This window comes from Eubalaena glacialis, chromosome 4 (genome assembly GCF_028564815.1).
Source record: "Eubalaena glacialis isolate mEubGla1 chromosome 4, mEubGla1.1.hap2.+ XY, whole genome shotgun sequence".
NCBI lineage: Eukaryota > Metazoa > Chordata > Mammalia > Artiodactyla > Balaenidae > Eubalaena > Eubalaena glacialis.
Window position 1 is genome coordinate 184,667,844 of NC_083719.1, and position 19,045 is coordinate 184,686,888.

The 19,045-nt window shown below is 61.6% G+C and overlaps 1 protein-coding gene across 4 annotated transcripts; it reads left to right on the forward strand.

The window, feature by feature from the left end:
• The first annotated feature begins 2,989 nt into the window (after positions 1-2,989).
• NCLN (nicalin) lies at positions 2,990-18,942 on the forward strand. 4 transcript variants are annotated; one of them, XM_061190767.1, is made up of 15 exons: positions 2,990-3,276; positions 8,490-8,680; positions 8,807-8,951; positions 10,634-10,728; positions 11,577-11,657; positions 13,026-13,129; positions 14,145-14,233; positions 14,317-14,456; positions 14,699-14,877; positions 15,710-15,797; positions 15,887-15,925; positions 16,004-16,167; positions 17,065-17,118; positions 17,212-17,290; positions 17,404-18,942. In XM_061190767.1, the coding sequence occupies exons 1-15, from the start codon at positions 3,093-3,095 to the stop codon at positions 17,458-17,460; spliced, it is 1,689 nt and encodes a 562-aa protein (XP_061046750.1). In that variant the 5' UTR covers positions 2,990-3,092; the 3' UTR covers positions 17,461-18,942. The 4 variants fall into 4 exon arrangements, with proteins under 4 accessions (XP_061046750.1, XP_061046751.1, XP_061046749.1 ...); XM_061190768.1 differs by having other exon boundaries at positions 16,007-16,167; XM_061190766.1 differs by having other exon boundaries at positions 17,212-18,942.
• The last annotated feature ends 103 nt before the right edge of the window (positions 18,943-19,045 follow it).

Here is a 19,045-nt window from a genome sequence, read left to right on the forward strand (position 1 = left end):
CCGCTCTTAGGTGGCTCAGGTGTCTGTAACCCATTACCGTTCCCCAGCTCTGCCACTCACCACGGGCTTCAGTTTCCTCATCTGTAAAATGAGGATATTGATATCCCCTGCCCTCCTGGGATGTTGATAAGGCAAGGAATATAAAGGCCCTCAAACTTCTGTGTCTGATTTTGTAATAGGGAAGAACAAATCTGACTCCTTTTTAGACCTGTTCCTTTTACTTTAACCTTTGTGCCCTGTTGCCTGTGCTTAGTCATGGTGGCCTTGTACCTTTTGTACAAGAATGTTGCCTATAGCCTGAAATATACAGGTGAGCCTATTCTCAAGGCTCTGACATTTAAGAGTCCATTCACATAGAGGTAAAATGTTTCAGAATAGGGAATAACATTTCTTTTGTTGGAGGTTTACAGGAACATCCTGACCTGACCTGCACAGCTGCAAGAACAAAGGATTCCAACACCAAGAAGTTTGCAACAACTAACCACGTCCCTCTCTCACTTGCCTTTAAAAGTGCTTTGCTGAAACCCTTTGGGGAGTCGGGGTTTATGGGGCATAAGACACTGGTCTCCTTGCATGGCCCTTCAATAAACCTTTCTCTGCTCCAAACGCCAACTTTTGGTTTGTTTGTCCTCACTATGCATTGGGCATACGAACTTGTGTTTGGCAACATTTTTAAATGCCTTATGTATCACTCAACGTTATCCTAGTCACCTTTGTACTAACTCATTTAATCCTTGGAAAATCTCCAGGAGGCAGGTACCATCATTAACTCCATTTTATAGATGGAGAAACTAAGACCCAGAGAGGTTAGGTAGCTTACGCAAGGTCACACAACTGGGAAGAGGCAGAGCTGGGATTCAAACCGAGACAGGTGACTTTTTTTTTTTTTCGGGATCTTAGTTCCCTGATCAGGGATCAAACCCACGCCTCCTGCAGTGGAAGCGTGGAGTCTTAACCCCTGGACCGCCGGGAAGTCCCCACAGGTGACTTCTGGATCCCTGTCTGTTACTGCCTCTTTGATGAATGAATGAATGAATGAAAGAATGAATACCAGTTCCTTCTCTCCTTGGAAAACTCGAATGAATGTTCCATTTCATTCTTTGGGCTGCCCCAAGGTTTCATCTCCACAAAGCAGGATTAGTTGAACCTCCCCATTTTACAGACAGAAAAACCAAGGCTCAGGAGAGGAGGCGGAATGGGCAGCCCTAAGGTCCAAGCCTCGTTATCTGAGCCAAGTTCAGGCCCCTTTCTTGCTTTGTCTCTAGGTGAGTGTGTGTGTCTTGCCTGTTCATAGCCTGGCCTGGAAGAGTGGGGGTAGATGGAGAAGCAGGTAATAAACATTTGCTGATGAAGATCACGTGGGCCAGAATTTCTCAGTCTTTTCCCTGCCCTGCCAAGCCACTCCTGACTCCTCATGCCTAGGACCTGCCTGGGGATGGCTGGAAGCAAGGGACACAGCTGGAAGGAAGGGGCTGGTGTGTTGGGGTTTTCATGACTCATTCATTCATTCAGTCAACAACTGTGTGTCAGGCTCTATTCTGGGCAATGGGGTTGCAGCTATAAACAACCTGGTACCTGCCCGCGGAAAGGTCACAATTTGCTGGGGGTGACAAACATCAAACTAAGAAATGTCCAACATCATTTCAGTAAGGAACTAGCCATGCAGAAAGTGGGAGGGGGCCCGCGAGTGTTTTGCAGGAACAGTGGATGCAGCAGCTCTGAGGCTGCACGAGCTTGGTGCGTTCTCATGATACCAACACTTATTGAGCGCTTCATGTATGCCTCATCCTTTCCAAGTGCATTCACGTGGATTATCTTATTGAATCCTCACACACCCCTGGGGAGCCGAGGAAGAGTGTTAGATTATTTATCATCATATTTGGCAGCTGAGGAAATGGAGGCTCAGAGAGGTGAAGCGACTTGCCCAAGGTCACACAGCTGGGAAGTGGAGGAGCTGGGACTTGAACCCATGCTGTTAATCAACACAACTGCCACCTTTCACTTGGGACAGAAGGGAGGCCCACTTCCCTAGGCAACGGTATCAGAACCTGGGGGCCAGGGCCATGTGCTCTGCACCCTCTGGCCTCAGTCTTCCCATCTGCACAAGGGGGTGTGAGTTACTGATGCCCCTTAAGGCCCCTGGCCCAGAGACAATTGGGTTCTCAGCGGGACCAGATTAGAAAATACAAGCTTAAGACACCCAGTAAAATTTGAATTTCTGATGAACGAATAATTTTTTTTTACTGAGTATGTCCCAAATATAAATACGCCTAAGTATAAATACATCACCAACCCCGGCACAACACCAAGCTGCAGACTACAAGTCCCATAATCCATTGCGACATCCCTTTAGGAACCTTCTGTCATGATTTCTTGATTCTTCTTTCATTCTTTTATCCAAAAATTATATAAACCACCCACTGTGTGCCAGGCCTTGTGTTAAGTTCTGAGGAGTACATCAGTGCACAAAACAGACACAAGTCTTTGCCCTCATGGTGTTAACATATATATTTCTTGGGAGTTTTAAGTGATTTTTCCCGGACTTCTGCCAGGAAGACTTCAGCTCCCATGACCCCTTGTACTTGTTCAATGAGACTACAATTCCCAGGAGACCTAGCGCATCAGGCCGGCCCCTCTCTTCCTTATTCCCAACTTTTCTCCGGGTCGCAGGGTCACGTCTTGCACAACCCCCTTCATCCCTCCACCTTCTACCACAGCAAAGACAGGGTCTCAGTAAGTTCCGCCGATTACAGTTTTTTTTTTTTAAGTCTCCGTATTTTCTGACTTGGGGTTTATGTGAAACCTTAGTCAAACGGTCCACCACAGCTTCCTCTTTCGGGGAGTAACAGAATGGGCCTACAACTCCCAGGTGGCTCCGCGCGCGCCGGGAGGACTACAACTCCCAGCAGGCAGCGCGGCGGGCGGGCGGCCCTCGGCGGTGCCCGCAGGACCCCGGAGCGGGCGCGGGCTGCCCGGCGCGGCGCCCGCAGGACCCCGGCACCTACCCATGCCTAGGTGAGTTCGCGTGAGCCGCCGCCGCCGCCGCCGTCCCGTCCCCGCCGCCGCCCCGCGCGGCCCCGCCGCAGGCCAGGATGCTGGAGGAAGCAGGAGAGGTGCTGGAGAACATGCTGAAGGCATCGTGCCTGCCGCTCGGCTTCATCGTCTTCCTGCCCGCCGTGCTGCTGCTCGTGGCGCCGCCGCTGCCCGCCGCCGACGCGGCGCACGAGTTCACCGTGTACCGCATGCAGCAGTACGACCTGCAGGGACAGCCCTACGGTGCGTGGACCCGGGCCCCTGGCCTCCCCCCGGGGCCGGGCTTTCCCCATGGGCTCCTGACCTCCCCCAGCTTTGCCTCCCCGCACCTGACCTCCCGCTCAGCCTCTCCCCTCCCCGAGGCTCCGGCCTCTGCCGGCCAGGATGCCCCCTCCTTCGGTTCGGTCTTCGCTCCCCGGGCCCCAGGACCTGCCTCTCCCACCTGTCCAGCAGGAGTCCAGCCCGCAGACCTCACTTGGGCCGCCAGACACTTACCCAGATCCCAGGCAAGTCCGAGCTTGGATACCTGGACCGACGCTAGGCCCCGAGCTCTCTCTGCCCCAGGAACCCGCCGCGCTGGCTGCCACAGCACCCCGGCCCCGTCTCCGTCCCCGACAAGGGCTACATGCTTCAGAACGCAGAGCTTCCTCCCACCTTCAAGCCAAGCTGCCCCTGCTCCTTTTCTCCTGGGTCCTCTCTGATTCCCACCTGGAACAGAGCCCCAACCTTGGGTCTTTTTCACTTGGAGTGGAGCCTCTCAGCGCGGTTCTGCCAGGCCGAGCTGGCCACCCTTGCACAGCCCCTGGCACCCCGGTGTGTTTTGTCTAGTTCTACATTCTGACCCCCTTCAGGGCTCAAGAAGCTCTGATCGCTGACCCCAGCCTGGCCCCGTGTCAAGGCCCATCTCTCCCCAGGTTCTGCTCCCTGGTCCCAACTCATGAGCCAGGTTCCTCAGAATTCGTTAGCTAATCCTTCAGTCTCCTGCCTTTGGGCTCCTGAAATCCCTTGGACCCCATTTCTTGCTCCCCGCTTTGGTGCATACCCACCCCTCGGCTTCCTGGAACACCACCAGCCCACCCTGGCTCCTTCTCTCCACGATTTCAGGCCCCCACGGCTGGATCCTGTCCAGCTCCTGTTCCCCGGCCCTGCTCCCTCATCTGTCAAAGTTCTGACCCCAGTGCCCAAGTCATTCTGAATTTCCGCCTCTTTCCCCAGCCTTGCTGTATCTGGTGTTCCAGAACCTTCTGGCCTCTGGTTTCTCTTCCAGCCTGGTGCCTTAGGCCCCCACAAGTCAAGGCCCGCCCTCCCCAGTTCCCCTGGTCCCCTCCTCTCTGAGCTCTGGTTCCCTTGGACTAGCCTCTCGTTGGAACATCAGGCCTAGCCTGAGCCCCCTGGATCCCCTGCCACTGCCAGGCCCCTGGGGAGCCGCAGTGTCTGGAGATTCCCCTCAGATCCCTCATCACCCCAGAGTTATGTTGTTTCTGTTTAGTGCAGTCGTTGTCAACCCAGGGGTCGCTGAGTGATGACTTTGGGTTGTCGTGACTGGGGGTGCTCCTGGCATCGAGGAGGTAGGCCCAGGGGTGCTGCTCCACACCCCACAGTGCCTGGGACGGCCTCTCCCAGAGAATGATCTGGGCCAGATTGTCAGCAGTGCTGAGGGGGAGAACTTGGGGTTACAGTGATGTCTTTAGACCCCAGGCTCTCGACCGGTGGGGAGGAAGGCCAGGAGCCCCTAACGAGTGGGCAGTTTGTATGTGTTGTTGACATCCCCCTGGGGAGAGGGTTTCAGCCGGTGCTGTCACAGGTGGTCTTTTAAGATGTGGCTCATGCAGTGGAAGAGGGAGATCTTTAGTATCTTTTGGTGGTTAACTGTAATAAGCTTGAATAGCTACGTGTGACTAGCGGCTGCCGTCCTGGTCTAGAGGATCCTGCAGTCCAGCAGCAGGCCTGGATTCTAGAACTCTCCAGGTCAACCCGCCAGACCTTCCCTCACCCAGTCACTCCGCTGTCCCCTCTCGCACTGCACTCGGAGCCTTGCCGGGAGCTCTCCCAGCACACCCAGCTCTGCTCCGGGACCCTTGGGCAGCTGTAATCCAGCAGCCTGGATGCCCCGTATTCCCCCACCGCCTGCTCAGCGCTGGCCTGCTTGCGGGTGTGGCCCCCTCTCCCCGCCCCAGACAGGTGCCGCAGACCCGCTCCCTGACTGCATCATTCTCCTCGCAGGTCCTCGGGAATCTTCTCCTCTTTCTCCCTGTCCTCCTTCCCTCTTCTCCTCCTTTACCTGAGTTCTTCGCCCCTGTTCCTGGATTCCTTCCTGTTCTTTTTTCTGACCCGGTGTCTCCCCCCACCCCACATGCCTTCCTTTCCGGCCCCCATCTTTGTTGCTCATGGTGAGAAACCTGGATGCCGAGTGGGCTCGGGGGTGAGCGGAGGGGCCTGGCAGGGCGCCCACCCATCTCAGCTCACACGTCTACATCTCCACCCAGATCACACCAGGCAGCGTCCCCCATTGGCAGGGATGTGAGGTCCCCACCGCTGCCTGGGGAGATGCTGGCGGGATAGTCCGGGAAGGCCCGGTGGTGCAGAGGGAGTCCCGGCTCCTCCCCGGTCATGGAGCCTCTGAGGGCTGGTCTGCTGGGTCACTGCTGATTGCAGCGTCCCCGGCATCACGCACGCCCTCAGCTCCCGCCTCCTGGTGTAACCCTTGCTCTGGGCCTCCTTTCCCAACTTCCTGTTCACTCCTGTTGAGAAACAGGCGGGCAGGGTGCCGGGAAGGAGAGGCGTGTGCTCTTTGAGCTGGGGTGTGACCCCCCCCCCCCCCCGAATGGACTCCGGCCTTTCTGGGCTGGGCCGCTCGCACCCATCCCACTTGGTCCCCTCAGATACAGCCCTGGGAGGTGGGGATGTGGGCACCCACACCAGGCACGGGGATGGGCTCTCCGCCCCTTGCTGGTTGGTGGCTTCGCGCTGCAAAGGACCAGTGCAACCCGCAAGGAGAGAGGACTGGCCCTGGGCCCTCGGTAGAGAAGCTTGTGACCTCTGTCCAGGTCTGGTCCCATTGTGGGAACCAGCGACTTCCGTCCAGGTGTCCAGCGCCCGCCCAGACGCAGGGGTGACCGAGGCTGCGCTGGCTTCAGCCTCATGCCAGCAAAGACGGTCTCCGCTCTTGGGGCGCTCAGCCTCTGGGGGCGGTTGGGGGGCTGGCGCCCACCTGGTTCTGCTTTCACCACCCCCTTCCCATCTCTGGAAAGCGGGTCTCTGTAGGCTCCACCCCGAGGTGACAGGTGACATCCGAGCCGCCCCTGGGAGGCTGCGGCTGGGACACGGGGGAGGGGCCTGTCCGGCATTCCCAGAGCTTCAGGGGCCCCTGAAGGTCTTTCCCGCCCTCCCCGCCAGGCCCTCCCGGGCTCCCACGTTGCCCTAAAGCAGAGGAAAGGCCCCGGGGCGGGAGAGAGGCACACAGCCCCCAGCCTGGGGCGCATGGCCCAGCTTCGCTCCTTGGTCACAGACCCCTGCCCCTGACACAGCCTTGCCTTTTCCCACCTGGGGCGCTGTCCCTTCTGTGTTCTGCTGGGCCCCTCCGCCGGACAAGCCCTCAAAATGAGCCGTAGGAAGCGACCCTTCTCCCGATGGCACATCCTTGGAAAGCAGAGGTGGGGACCTCGCTCCTGGACCTGAGCCTGAGGCCGCCTGGGCCTGGTGCATCCCTGAGGACACAGGTGTCGCCTTGCCCGGCAGCCTCGACCTCCAGGCAGCACACTCTGGCTTCCTGGGGGAAGCAGACCTGTTTCTCTGCATTGTTATTTTGACACTCAGTGTGTGGGTCTCCAACTGGAGGCCCTAAGGGCCATATCTGGCCCCCATGTGCAGTAGGGTTTGTTTGTCTTTGTGCATCCTGGGTCAGCCTGGGACCTGTGAGACATTTTGGACTCGCCGTGTGCCTTTGTCACCTGGGTGATCTGACCTAAGAATCTGGATCTCTGGCAGCATCCCGCTGAGTGCTGGTGGCCCTGGCAGCTGGGGGCCTGCCTGAGCCCCCTTTCCCATCAGTGCAGGGATGGCCCCGAGGGCCCGCCGCTGCATACCGTGCACCCGTGGGTGCTGGCGCCCCCTCCTCGTTGCGCTGAAATGTCCACGCAGCTTCTCGCCGCTTTTCTCCAGTAGAGCTCTGAGGACAGCAGTGCTCTGTGTCTGAGGGGACCTGCTGGCCTTGGAAAAGCGCTCTGTGCAATCTGGCTGTAGCCTACTTCTGCTCAGGTGGGGAGGGGTCAGCTGCCTGGAAAAGCTTGTGAGCGGGGAGGGGTCCAAGCCGGAAGCAGCCTCTCCCTCCCTCCCTGATTTTCTGGCCCTTTCTTGAGCTCCCAGAGGAGAGAAACCCGGGTGGTCCTGCCCCCAGGGCACACCAGGCCACGTCCGGCATCCTCTGTGGTTACCATGACTAGGGGGCTTCTGGCATCGAGGGGGCGGGGCCAGGGAGGCTGCTCCACACCCCACAGCGCCCAGGACGGCCCAGGGGGAACAGTGCAGCCCTGAGTGGAAGAAGATGGACAGACCCTGGTGATTTCCTTCCTGAGGGGCTTCAGGGAGACCGGGCGTTGGTTCGTTCCATGTCCTGAGCCTGCTGGGCTGGGAGTCGCCAGGCGATGCTGGGTTTGCACTGTGGTGAACGAGGTCTCTACCCCTGGAACCCCCAGGCTAGTTAGGGGAGTAGATAGCGAGGGCCCCGGGGACATGGACAAGGCCGTGTTAGAGCTGTGAGAGGAGGGGGCCCTGGCCTGGGGAGGGCGGGACGGGGGCCACTGGTCAGGTCAGCCAGGGCAGGGTTTGGGTTTTCCTCGGGTCATTGGGAACTGTGGGGGGCAGTCCTGTAGCCTGGGGGCTCCCTCTGCTGGGGACTAGACCCTGGAGTGGGTGCTGGGCTCTGTGCTGGGGGTCTCCTGACACCCTGGGCAGGGTGTGAGGCACCTGTGGGGCCCTGCGTCCCAGGAGCCACGGGGAACCCGGGGAGGAGGGCTGGGGGAGCAGGACCGACTGGGTTCCAACCCCGGTGCTCCTGCTGACGGTCCCGCCTTACGGGTGGGTGGCTTGGGGGGCTGCTGGCTGTCTCTGTGGGCTGGGGTGAGGGCACCCGCCCCTGAGCTGCCGCAGGGACATGGGGCGGGGGGGCACAGCACCCAGCCTGGCAGGAAGCCCACATATCCTCGTGGGGCGGCTGGGTGAGCAGGGACCACGTCACTCTCTGAGGGATGACTGTGGCCGTGGTGCAGTGGCGGAGGGAGGGTGCCAGAGCAGGAACAGTGGGTCCAGCCCTGGTTTAGGAATGTAGGGGTAGGGGAGTTGGTTCAAGGAGAAGGGTCTTAGTTTTCGTTGAGTTCTCGGAAGGCCCCGCGAGCCCGGGGTTGGGGTGGGCGCGGCTCCGGTGGGTGGGCGGCTAGCTGAGGGACCCCTCCCTGCAGGCACGCGGAACGCGGTGCTGAACACGGAGGCGCGCACCATTGACGCGGACGTCCTGAGCCGGCGCTGCGTGCTCATGCGGCTGCTGGACTTCTCGTACGAGCGCTACCAGCGCGCCCTACGCCAGTCGGCCGGTGCCGTGGTCATCATCCTGCCGCGGGCCATGGCCGCGGTGCCGCAGGACGTCATCCGGGTGAGGCCCGCCCCGCCCCACCCCACCGGCTCCAGCTCCATCCCGTCCAGTCCCCGGTGCCCGCCCTCCAGGGGCAGCCCCGGGCCCCGCTGCCCGAAGCCGCGTGAACGTTTGTCTCTCCCGCAGCAATTCATGGAGATCGAGCCCGAGATGCTGGCCATGGAGACCATCGTGCCCGTGTACTTCGCCGTGGAGGACGACGCTCTGCTGTCCATCTACGAGCAGACGCAGGCTGCATCCGCCTCCCAGGGCTCCGCTTCTGCCGCCGAAGGTGGGCTCGGGGCGGGGGTCGTGCGGAGAGGGGCCCCGCTGTGCAGTTTCCAGGACCCCCTCTCCCGGGCTGGGGGATGCTGCAGTGAGCTTGGCAGCTGGGAGCTCTGCCGTTTGACCGGTCCGGGGGCCATGGGGGAGAGTGAGCTAGCAAAAGTGGTCAAAGAATTGAGCCAAAAGGATCCAATCGCAGGTGTAGGAAAAGGAAGCTGGTCCTCAGAGCCAACGAGAGTGGGCAAGGCAGGCAGGTTTGTCCACACAGTGGACTCGCCCAGCTCCTTGGGGAAACAGTTTGTGGGTATGTGTTTAAGCTGTAAAGAAAGGGTCATTCCTCCTGGCCAGATTATTAGCTGCGTGGATGCTAGACTGGGGGGTGGCAGACTGTGGCCCTTGGCCGCCTGTTTGTGTAAATAAAGTTTTATCGGCACACAGCCAGTGTTACACACGGCTTATGGTGGCTTTCACACTACAGTAGGAGAGTTAAGTGGCTGTGACAGACTGGCCCACAGAGCTAAAAATTTCGACTCTCTAGCACTTTACAGAGAAAGTTTGCCAAACCCTGGTCTGGATTAAAGTCTGGACAGTGGCCGTCTGCATTGTGGCAGCACAAGAGTGAGTTTTTGGAAAGATCTTAATTTCTAGTTAGAGTGGAAGAGAGGAGGAGGAGTCAGCTACTTGGTGGAATATTAAGCAGCCGTTAAGAAATGGCATCAGGTGTGAGAAAGTGCTTATTTTACGTTGGTCGGTGGAAAAACCAGAATATAAGATCATAGATCAGGATCACAACACTTTCTTAGGCGTAGCTTGTTTGTTTTGGAATAACGCTAGGGTTTGGAAGAAGTTGCGGACATACTACGGTTCCTGAGAGGCACCCTCCCAGCTCCCCCAGTGATGACACCTCCCATGGCCATCACGATTGGGGTGTGTGTCATTGTCATTGTTGTTTTTCGGCCGCACCGCACGGCTTGCAGGATCTTACTTCCCCGACCAGGGATTGAACCCGGGCCCTCGGCAGTGAAAGCGCGGAGTCCTAACCACTGGACCGCCAGGGAATTCCCACGGTTGTGTGTTTAAATGTGTAAAGAACGGAAGGGCTTGAGACAGGGTGAGCTCACAGGCGTTTTAGGGCAGCCGCTGCCCCCAGGTGAAAAAGTGGCAGGCGCAGTGGACCACTGGCTCGCATGGAGCGAGGTGGGCACCACCTCACCTTGGCTCAGGAGAGAATGGAACTTTCCTTTTTATGGAACTTTGAGTTCTCACGCCATGTTTGCTTTTGGGGCTGGGCTGGAGGATCGTGGGCCATCTGATGGGAAACTCCTGTTTTGGGGTCACTGCTGAAGTGATCCTTGGGGAGCTGGGTCAGAGGTTGTGCACGCGCCTTCGTGATTTAGGAACGGTCCCTGACGGTCCCGCAGAGCGAGGGCGCACACGCCCTCCTCACCGGCCTGAGTGGTGTCCGGGTGACTGTTTCACCGGCTCTTATACTGGACACCCAGGTTCTTGCCCGTGTCCAGGTACTGCATTGTGTTCTAGTCTGTGTGGTCAGTTCTGCTTTTGCTCAGATTGAACCCCTGGAGTCTGGGGTGCTGGGGTGGTGAGCATGCTGGCTCTGGTCCGGGAACCCCCGGGCCGCGGCAGGGCAGCCCCCGGGCTCAGGCTGGTCCTCCCCGCCCCCGTCCTCAGTGCTGCTTCACACCGCCACCGCCAACGGCTTCCAGATGGTCACCAGCGGGGTCCAGAGCAAGGCCGTGAGCGACTGGCTCATCACCAGCGTGGAAGTGAGTGCCTGGCATGCCTCACTGCCCGTCCCCACTAGAGGGAGCCTCTGACTGGGAAATCGGGTCAGATGGCTGCCCACCCGCCCGCCCTATGGAGAGATGGGCCTCCAGCCACACACACCCTGCCTCACCTCCTCCTCCCCCCACCCCTGCCCCACCGAGAGCCCCCTCCCCGAGTGGCCGGCCCTTCCCCTAACAGTAACATCACGGGGGCTCAGCTGAGCTGGCGGAGAGCAGAGCTCTGGGCAGCAATTAAAGCCTAATCTCCCACCGGGAGGGCGGGCATATGCAGGCATCCAGGCCAGAGCAAGGTCCAAGTTCTCCCCCTCGCATTCTCCCCACCAGGGTCAGCTCCACGGGCCGCCCGTGGGGTTGTCTCGCTGCACCCGCCCCTACCCCCTGAAAAAAGCCTCCGGCGGTTTTGTTCCCCTCCCCCCACGAGGAGGCCACAGCTGAGGCCTTGCAGAGCTGCCCTCTGTCCAGAGAGTAAGGGGCGTGGGGCCTCAGCACATGCTGCCCCCGGCTCAGACCGCCCGCGGGCCCTGCTCCTGACAGGATGTCTTTGCCGACTGTTCCCTGCTGGACTTGACCGGGGGCCGGTTTACGCAGGAGGACCTCGGCCAGGGCGCCGGACCCCGACCCCCCGAGCTCTTCCTGCGCTGTCAGGACCTTGCCGTGCCTGCCGTCAGCGGGGCTCGGCCTTTGAAGGGTGGGCCTGGTTTCCCGGTGGCCACATCCAGCCACCCGCCGTGTCCACAGTGTAGCCGGCAAAGCCGAGAACACTGCCGCCGGGTCGGGGGCGGCCACTGCCTCGGGCCGGCTGGCCCTTCACGCCTGTGTCTCTGCAGGGGCGGCTGACTGGGCTGGGCGGAGAGGACCTGCCTACCATCGTCATCGTGGCCCACTACGATGCCTTTGGGGTGGCCCCGGTACGTCCGTGCCCTCAGGGCCCTGTGAACACCCTGCGGGACGGGTGTCATCGTGAAGCTTCACTCCCCCAAACGAGACGTGACAGCAGAGGGAGGGGTGGTCCCCAGGGAGGCCCACGAGACCCAGCCCGGGATTCTCACTGGGGGCCGGTCACGCAGGCACCTCTGCCCGGCACGGCCGAGACCCCAGACCCAGGAGGAGAGCAGGTGCCCGTGCAGACCCTGTGTCTGCACAGTGTCAGGACAGGGGGCCCCCGAAGTCCGGTTCCCGGCGCCCCTGAGGGCTGGCCTGGCCAGCGTCCCTCGAGGCTGCAGGCCACCCGGGGCTGTGCCCTCAGAGCCCCCGGCACGGTGGGGTGGGAGGTTCCTGCTGGAGAACCAACAGCCAGCTGAACCAGACAGTGTGGGTGCTGGGAGGGCCTGCAGCCGGGCGTGCGCCCCTGACCGCGCCTTGCGGGCCGCCCCGCCTGGGAGGCCAAGGCTGTCCTTGAGGACACCGGGGCCCAGAGGCCGGCCCTGGATAGTTGGCTCAGAGCCACGTTCTCACCCTTTTCATCATCCACCCCCACAGAGCCTTTTTAGACAACTGTGTCCTCATTTTCCCTTTCCTGTGAAATTTTCTTAAATTTTTGAGATGTAATTCCCATAACATAAAATCCATCCTTTTAAAGCACGCAATTCAGAGGTTTTTAGTGAATTCACAAAATTGTGTAGACATCACCGCTCTCTGCTTTCAGAGCGTTCCATCCCCCTGAAAGAAGCCCCCTCCCTATGAAGTCACCCCACCCCTCCCCCAGCCCCCGACAGCCAGGAACCCACTCTCCGTGTCTGTGGATCGGCCTGTCCTGGACGTTTCCCCTCCGTGGGGTCACACCCTGTGTGTCCTTGTGTCTGGCTTCCCTCACTGAGCATCCCGTCGCCCCCTCCCTGTGAACTTGAACGACATCGCACGCTGTGTGTCAGTTGGTGCGCTGTGACTGGGGGAGGGTCCCAAGCCATGCAAACAACCCAGTTTTTTTCTCTCCAAGAACCAGTCGTTCCCTGTGGGGAATGTCGCCTTAGAGCGCAGGACCCAGACGCGTGGGGGGAGTTCACAGCGCGGGGGGGCAGAAGGCCGGAGGTCCAGCTGGAGGAAGCTCCCAGGGCGGATGCCCAGGCTGGACGGAGGCTGTGCACGGGGCTTCCCGCGTGCGTGGAGGCCGGGCGGCGCCCAGGGGCCATCGGTCTTGGGTTTGGGCTGCGCAGGGTGGGTGAGCCCAGCTGCGCTGGAGACGTGGACCGGGGGCGAGATTCGGGGGGGGGTGGGGGGGTGCGAGGCGCCGCACGTGGACGTGGGGTGACCTCGGCCTCCTTTCTGCACACCCGCAGTGGCTGTCGCACGGCGCGGACTCCAATGGGAGTGGCATCTCCGTGCTGCTGGAGCTCACCCGTCTCTTCTCCCGGCTCTATACCTACAAGCGCACCCACGCCGCGTAAGTGATGGGGGCAGGGCGGTTACGACCCTGGAATCACAGTGTCGGGTCGTGGAGCCTAGCTCCTCCCGGGTGCATCCCCGGGAATCCCCCCCAGGAGACCGGGCTGCCCTCGCTCCTCCCGGAAGAGCCGGGGACGCTCTAACGGCAAGAAGCACAAATACCTGCGAGCCGGTTGCTCAGGCTGGCGTCTCCCCGTCGCGGCCCTGGGCACGGCTGGTCACCGGTGTGGGCGCTCATCCCTACACCGCGCTGCCCTGGGACGGCAGGGGCCCAGTAACAAGCGAGTCTCGCTGAGCTGCCGGGCCCTGCCCCATGCACGCAGGCGCCCTGAGCAGCAGGGGTGCTCACGTTCCGGGCGGGGAGGGGAGGTTGAGATCAGGGTGTCAGCAGGGCCACGCCTCCTCCTGAAACCCCAGGGGAGGGTCCTTCCCGCTGCTGCCGGATTCCAGCAGTGATGGATTCCTCGGTCCCAGTGTCACGTGGCCTCCGCTTCCTCCAGGTGTCTCTTCTCCTATAAGGACCGCCGTGGCCACGGCGGGATGGATGGGGCTGGGGGGGGCGGCGCGGGGACATGGTCCTTCACGACACGGTCCTTCACGACACCCCTGGCTTCAGTCCTGCTCGAGGGACGGGGTGCTGAATCACCTGTCACTTTTTATTTCCCGGTTGGTTCACCCAGTCTCTCCTGGTTTCAAGAATTCAGTGAGGCCCCTGAAGCCATGCTTCTCACAAGCTGTGCTTGTCACCTGGAGCCCCTGGGGGACACTGGGCCATGTCTGGGGACATCTGTGATCATCATGACTCGGGGGCTCCTGGCATCCATTGGGTGGGAGCCAGGGATGTTGCTGCACACCCCACAGCACCCAGGACTCCCCAGTGTCAGCAGTGCCAGGATAGGGAGGCCCAACCCTGAAGGCTGGTTGGATTTCGTACTTGGGGGGAGACCACCTCCTCCTTGTCGGGGACCTGGACTCCCACGTGTCAACGCTGGTGCCCCACTGCTTCCCGCCAGGTACAACCTCCTGTTCTTTGCTTCTGGAGGAGGAAAGTTCAACTACCAGGGCACCAAGCGCTGGTTAGAAGACAATCTGGACCACACAGGTGAGCGGCCCCAGTGGCCAGGGTGGGGTCCGGGCCCCCGGTACTCCCCCCCACCTCCACCCACCAGCCCTCACTGCACTCAGATTCCAGCCTGCTCCAGGACAACGTGGCCTTCGTCCTCTGCCTGGACACCCTGGGCCGGGGGGACAGCCTGCACCTGCACGTGTCCAAGCCGCCCAGGGAGGGGACGCTACAGCACTCCTTCCTGCGGGAGCTCGAGACGGTAGGCGCCCCGCCGGAGGCCAGGCTGGGACATGGGAGCTTTGCGCACCCTGGGGCCTCGGGTGAGCCTCAGGTGGGTTTTCTGGGGGGGGGGGCAGGTGGGCTTCTCCCTGGGTTCCAGAAGCAGGAGGTTCGGGGAGGGACTTGGGACCCGCTGGACGCGAGGGGCCACCTCCACAGAGACAGGCGGGGCTGGGGCGCGGCCCGCGGGCACCGGGCAGAGCCTGAGAGTGCCCCTTGCAGGTGGCCGCCCACCAGTTCCCCGAGGTGCGGTTCTCCATGGTGCACAAGAAGATCAACCTGGCGGAGGACATCCTGGCCTGGGAGCATGAGCGCTTCGCCATCCGCCGGCTGCCTGCCTTCACCCTGTCCCATCTGGAGAGCCACCGTGACGGCCAGCGCAGCAGCATCATGGACGTGCGGTGAGCACCGCCGTCGGAGCAGGCATGGGCCGGGGCATCAGCCGGTCCTTGGGCATCCGGCAGGCTTCCTGGAGGAGGTGGTGCTAGAACTGAGGGGCATGAGCCAGGAGAAGGGTGTGGCTCGATGGAGGGAAGACTTGGGGGGAGGTGGGGGACCTCCCGGGGCAGCCCCCCACCCCACGCCCACTTGGGTCAGGATGTGTTGCCTCTGAGGCTCCTCTTCTACGGTCCTATGTTGCTGGCAGCCCTTGGTGTCCCTGGGCTTGTGGCCGTGCCACCGTCCCCGCCTCCGTGGTCACGTGGCCCCTCTCTCGTGCCTGTGTCCAAATTCCCCTCCTTATAGGGACACCAGCCGTGGGACTTCAGGCCCCCCTACTCCAGTGTGATCATATCTTAGCTAATAATGTCTGCAGAGACCCTACTTCCAAATTGGGTCCCATTCCCAGGTTCCGGGGGGGTGTGAATTTGGGGGACACTGTTGCCCCCACTACAGGGCGTTACAGCAACTCCACCTTCAGCAGCCCATGGAGGCGGGTGTCCTGACCTCCCCCAAGGTCCAGAGGAGGAGATAGGCCCGGGGCCGCCAGTCACTGAGGCAGACGCGCGTCCACAGGGCGCAGGCTCGGCCCGGGCACCCAGGGTGCAGGGCAGCCCCGTCGGGAGCGGGCCCGGCCCAGAGAGGAGCCCGCGGTGCGGGGGGGCGCCCGTCTGCTGGGAGGGCCGTCGCTCTGCTTGTCTTTATCATTATCAGGTATATGCTCGCTCTTGGTTTTCGGCGATTACGAACGATGCCAATTCCTGATATATGTGTTTTTAAAATCTGCCCTCGAAGGTCCCGGGTTGACTCTAAAACCCTGACCCGAAACACGAGGCTCATCGCCGAGGCCCTGACCCGTGTCATCTACAACCTGACGGAGAAGGTGAGCCCCCACCCGCCCGCCCGTGAGCACCCCGCCCGCCCGGCCGCTGGCAGGTCTGGACTCAGCCCCATGCTCTTCTCTCTCTGCAGGGGACGCCCCCGGACATGCCAGTCTTCACGGAGCAGATGGTAATGGGCGGGCGGGCGGGCGGGGGGGGCCGGTGGGGCGGGGGCGGGGGTCCCGTGACCACGGCCGCTTCCCCGCAGCAGATCCAGCAGGAGCGGCTGGACTCGGTGATGGACTGGCTGACCACCCAGCCGCGGGCCGCGCAGCTGGTGGGCAAGGACGGCCCGCTCCTCAGCACGCTGGAGCACTACCTCAGCCACTACCTGAAGGAGGTCAGGCCGCACCACGTCAAGGCCGACAAGCGGTGAGGCCGGGCGCCACCCCGCCAGCCAGCGGGTGGCCTCTTCTAGGGCCTTCCTCCCCCCAGGGCCGGATGGGGCAGACAGAAACACCGGACGAAAAATAAACCCGATAAGTGAGAAGTGCAGGTGCCCCGTTAAACGAGTTCCAGGTGAACCACAGATTGTCTCAGTGTAAGTATAGCCCACGCAGCGTCTGGGACATACTTACACTGAAAGCCCATTTCTTCTGTATCTGCAGTCCTCGTAGAACTGAAGCCCTGTGTTTTATCTGGCAGCCCTATACCCCCAGCTACCCTTCGTGGACCTTTTGTGTTCTGGGCCTCGGGTGACTCACACCCCAGGTCCCCTCCTGCCCTCGGGATGCTCTTCCCCACTGCAGGCCTCCTGAGTTCTGTCTTCTTTCTGTTCAGTGCTCCCATGCTCCCTGGTTGGGCTGAGCAAGGACCGAGGAGGGGTGTCTGGGGGATCCACAGGCAGGAGACACCCCCTGGAAAGCTTGGTGCCCCTCACTGGCTCTCCACCTTCCTCCCAACTCATGGCGCTCCAGGGAGAGCAAGCTCTTGAATAGAAGAAGAAACTGAGGCTCAGAGTGGACCCACAGCTGTGGAGCTGGGGGCCTCCAATTCCTAGGCTGTGGTCGTTCTCCCTCAATAGAAACGCTTCCCAGACCAGATAATTTCTACAGTTACCACACTTCGTTTTAGAGAGTACACCCCAGAAAGCAACAGGAAAGACATTAATTGAGAATAAAGGATGGTCCTTCCCCAGGAGGGGCAATGGCAGCCTTGTGCAGGCACACACCTGGGGTACCCCCTTCCCCCGCCACGTTCCTAGGCTGGTGGGACCTCCGGTGGCCCTGCTATCAGGGTGAGCCTGCTGAGAAAGCGCTCTCTCACCAGGGACCCTGAGTTTGTCTTCTACGACCAGCTGAAGCAGGTGATGAACGCCTACAGGTGAGCGCCCTGGGTCACCGTCCAGGGGACTGGGTCCTCGGGACAGCTGGGAGCAGCCCGCTGACCCACCCCGACACCCCCTCCCCTCCCCAGGGTCAAGCCGGCCATTTTCGACCTGCTTCTGGCCGTCTGCATCGGCGCCTACCTCGGGATGGCCTACACGGCGGTCCAGGTGAGCAGGGGACTGGGGGAGGCGAGGCCTCTCAGGAGATCTCTTGGGCAGCCCGAGGGCCTTCCTGTTGGCGGGGTCGCCCGACCTCACTGGAGCCCTCCCGCTGCCCCCAGCACTTCGACCTCCTGTACAAAACAGTTCAGAGACTGCTGAAGGCCAAGACGCAGTGACATGGCTGCTCCGCGCCGGCAGGAGGGCAGGGCCTTGCCCCTCGGCAGCTGTAACCCTGAATTACAGAGCTTTTCTGTGTTGCTCTTGAGGATTTGGGGACTTCTTTCTCTTGTTTATCCTTTGAGCTCCCTCGGAGGAGCGCTGGTGGAGGTCTGGTCTGGGGCCTGGCCGCGGACTCGGGGACAGAAGTGTGGATGAGCCCCCGCCCTGGAGTTGGCCCCGTGGCCCTCGGGGCGCGTAAGCCACGCCAGGAAAGAGGAACTGCGCCCAGCTCAGCCTCGCCCTCACCCCGGCCCGTGATGCTGGCCCGTGATGCTGACCGTGGACCTGGCGGTCGCAGGCCAACAGGGTCAGGGCCAGGCCACCCCCGTGCTGGCTCTGCGTCTGACCTCGAGGCTATCCCCACCCCCTCCGTCGACCCGGGTACTCCCTTCCCTCCCGTCTGGAGAGGGTGGCGCCGCCTCTGGGTCTCCGGGTTCTGGCCGCCCCCTTGCAGCCTTGTGCCCTCACCCAGCCGGCCCTGGGACGCGACTCCCCTGAGCCCCCTTGGGCGGCTGGCGCCTTGAACACCTGGCAGCCTCCCCAGGGGCCCTTGCGCTGCTCACCCTGCTTCGCACTGCCTCTGCCCCTCCTGTCCCCGCCCCGGACTCTTGGGGCTCTGCGCTCAGCCTGTCCCCCTGCGGAGCCCCCAGGGCAGGGGGCGGCCCCTCTGCTCATTTCCTTGGGCCTTGGTTTCCTCATATGCAAGGAGGAGGATGCTTTCGGGGGGAGTGGGCACCCCCCCACCCCAGGAGGAGACGTGACCATGGGAGCAGCTCTTCCTGGGACCCTGCGGGGGCGGGTCCGGGCCTGAGTCCCACAAACCAGGTGCCTGGTGGGGCCTGAGCCGCTCAGAAGGGGTGGAGGGGGCAGGGCTGGGACTGACCTCAGGGAGACCCAGGTGTTCAGATTCATTAGCAATACAGTCAGTTAAGTGTTGAGTGCTGGGGCGTCAGGGTCCAGGAGAGGGGACTCCAGGGGCCTCCTGGCCACCGGGGAGGGCTCGCCTGCCTTCTGGTTCTGAGGGGCCTGGAGGGGCTGGGGACTGGCTTGCTCCCAAAGCTGCCCGATGCTCACTGGAGGGAACGGGCTCCTGGGGGCTCCTGGCTCGGCTGACTGTCCGTCCCGTCAGGCCTGGGAGGGGCAGGCGTGGAGGCTGCAGGTCCTCTCTCTCGTCCCTCCCTCTCCCTGCCCGGTGGCCCGTCTCCCCCAAAGACTGTTTACCGAGTGCCCGGCCACCTCTGGGGCGGGTATGGGCCCGGCCCCGCCCGGCCCATCCTATCCTTCCCCACGTGTGAGTGTGTGAGCCATGGACGAGCTGTGGTTGCCGCGTGAGCGTCCTTCCTCCCCAGGGCACATGGTCAGGATCGCTGACCAGTTGGAGCTCAGGATGCTTGTGGGACGTGGCCGGACGATCAGAAATAAAGCCATAATGAATGACAGCCTTGCGTGTCCTGTCCTGTCGGGGGCCGGGGCCTCAGGGTTCAGTCCTGCCCACCTGAAAGTGGTTTGCATTTCCCCGGGGGGGTGGGGGGCCTGGTGCCC

Coding starts and splice junctions, on each gene's coding strand:
- NCLN (XM_061190766.1), top strand. CDS start 3,093: ATGCTGGAGGAAGCAGGAGAGGTGCTGGAGAACATGCTGAAGGCATCG. Junction 10,729..11,576: donor GGCTCATCACCAGCGTGGAA/GTGAGTGCCTGG, acceptor GTGTCTCTGCAG/GGGCGGCTGACTGGGCTGGG. Junction 16,168..17,064: donor CACGTCAAGGCCGACAAGCG/GTGAGGCCGGGC, acceptor CTCTCTCACCAG/GGACCCTGAGTTTGTCTTCT.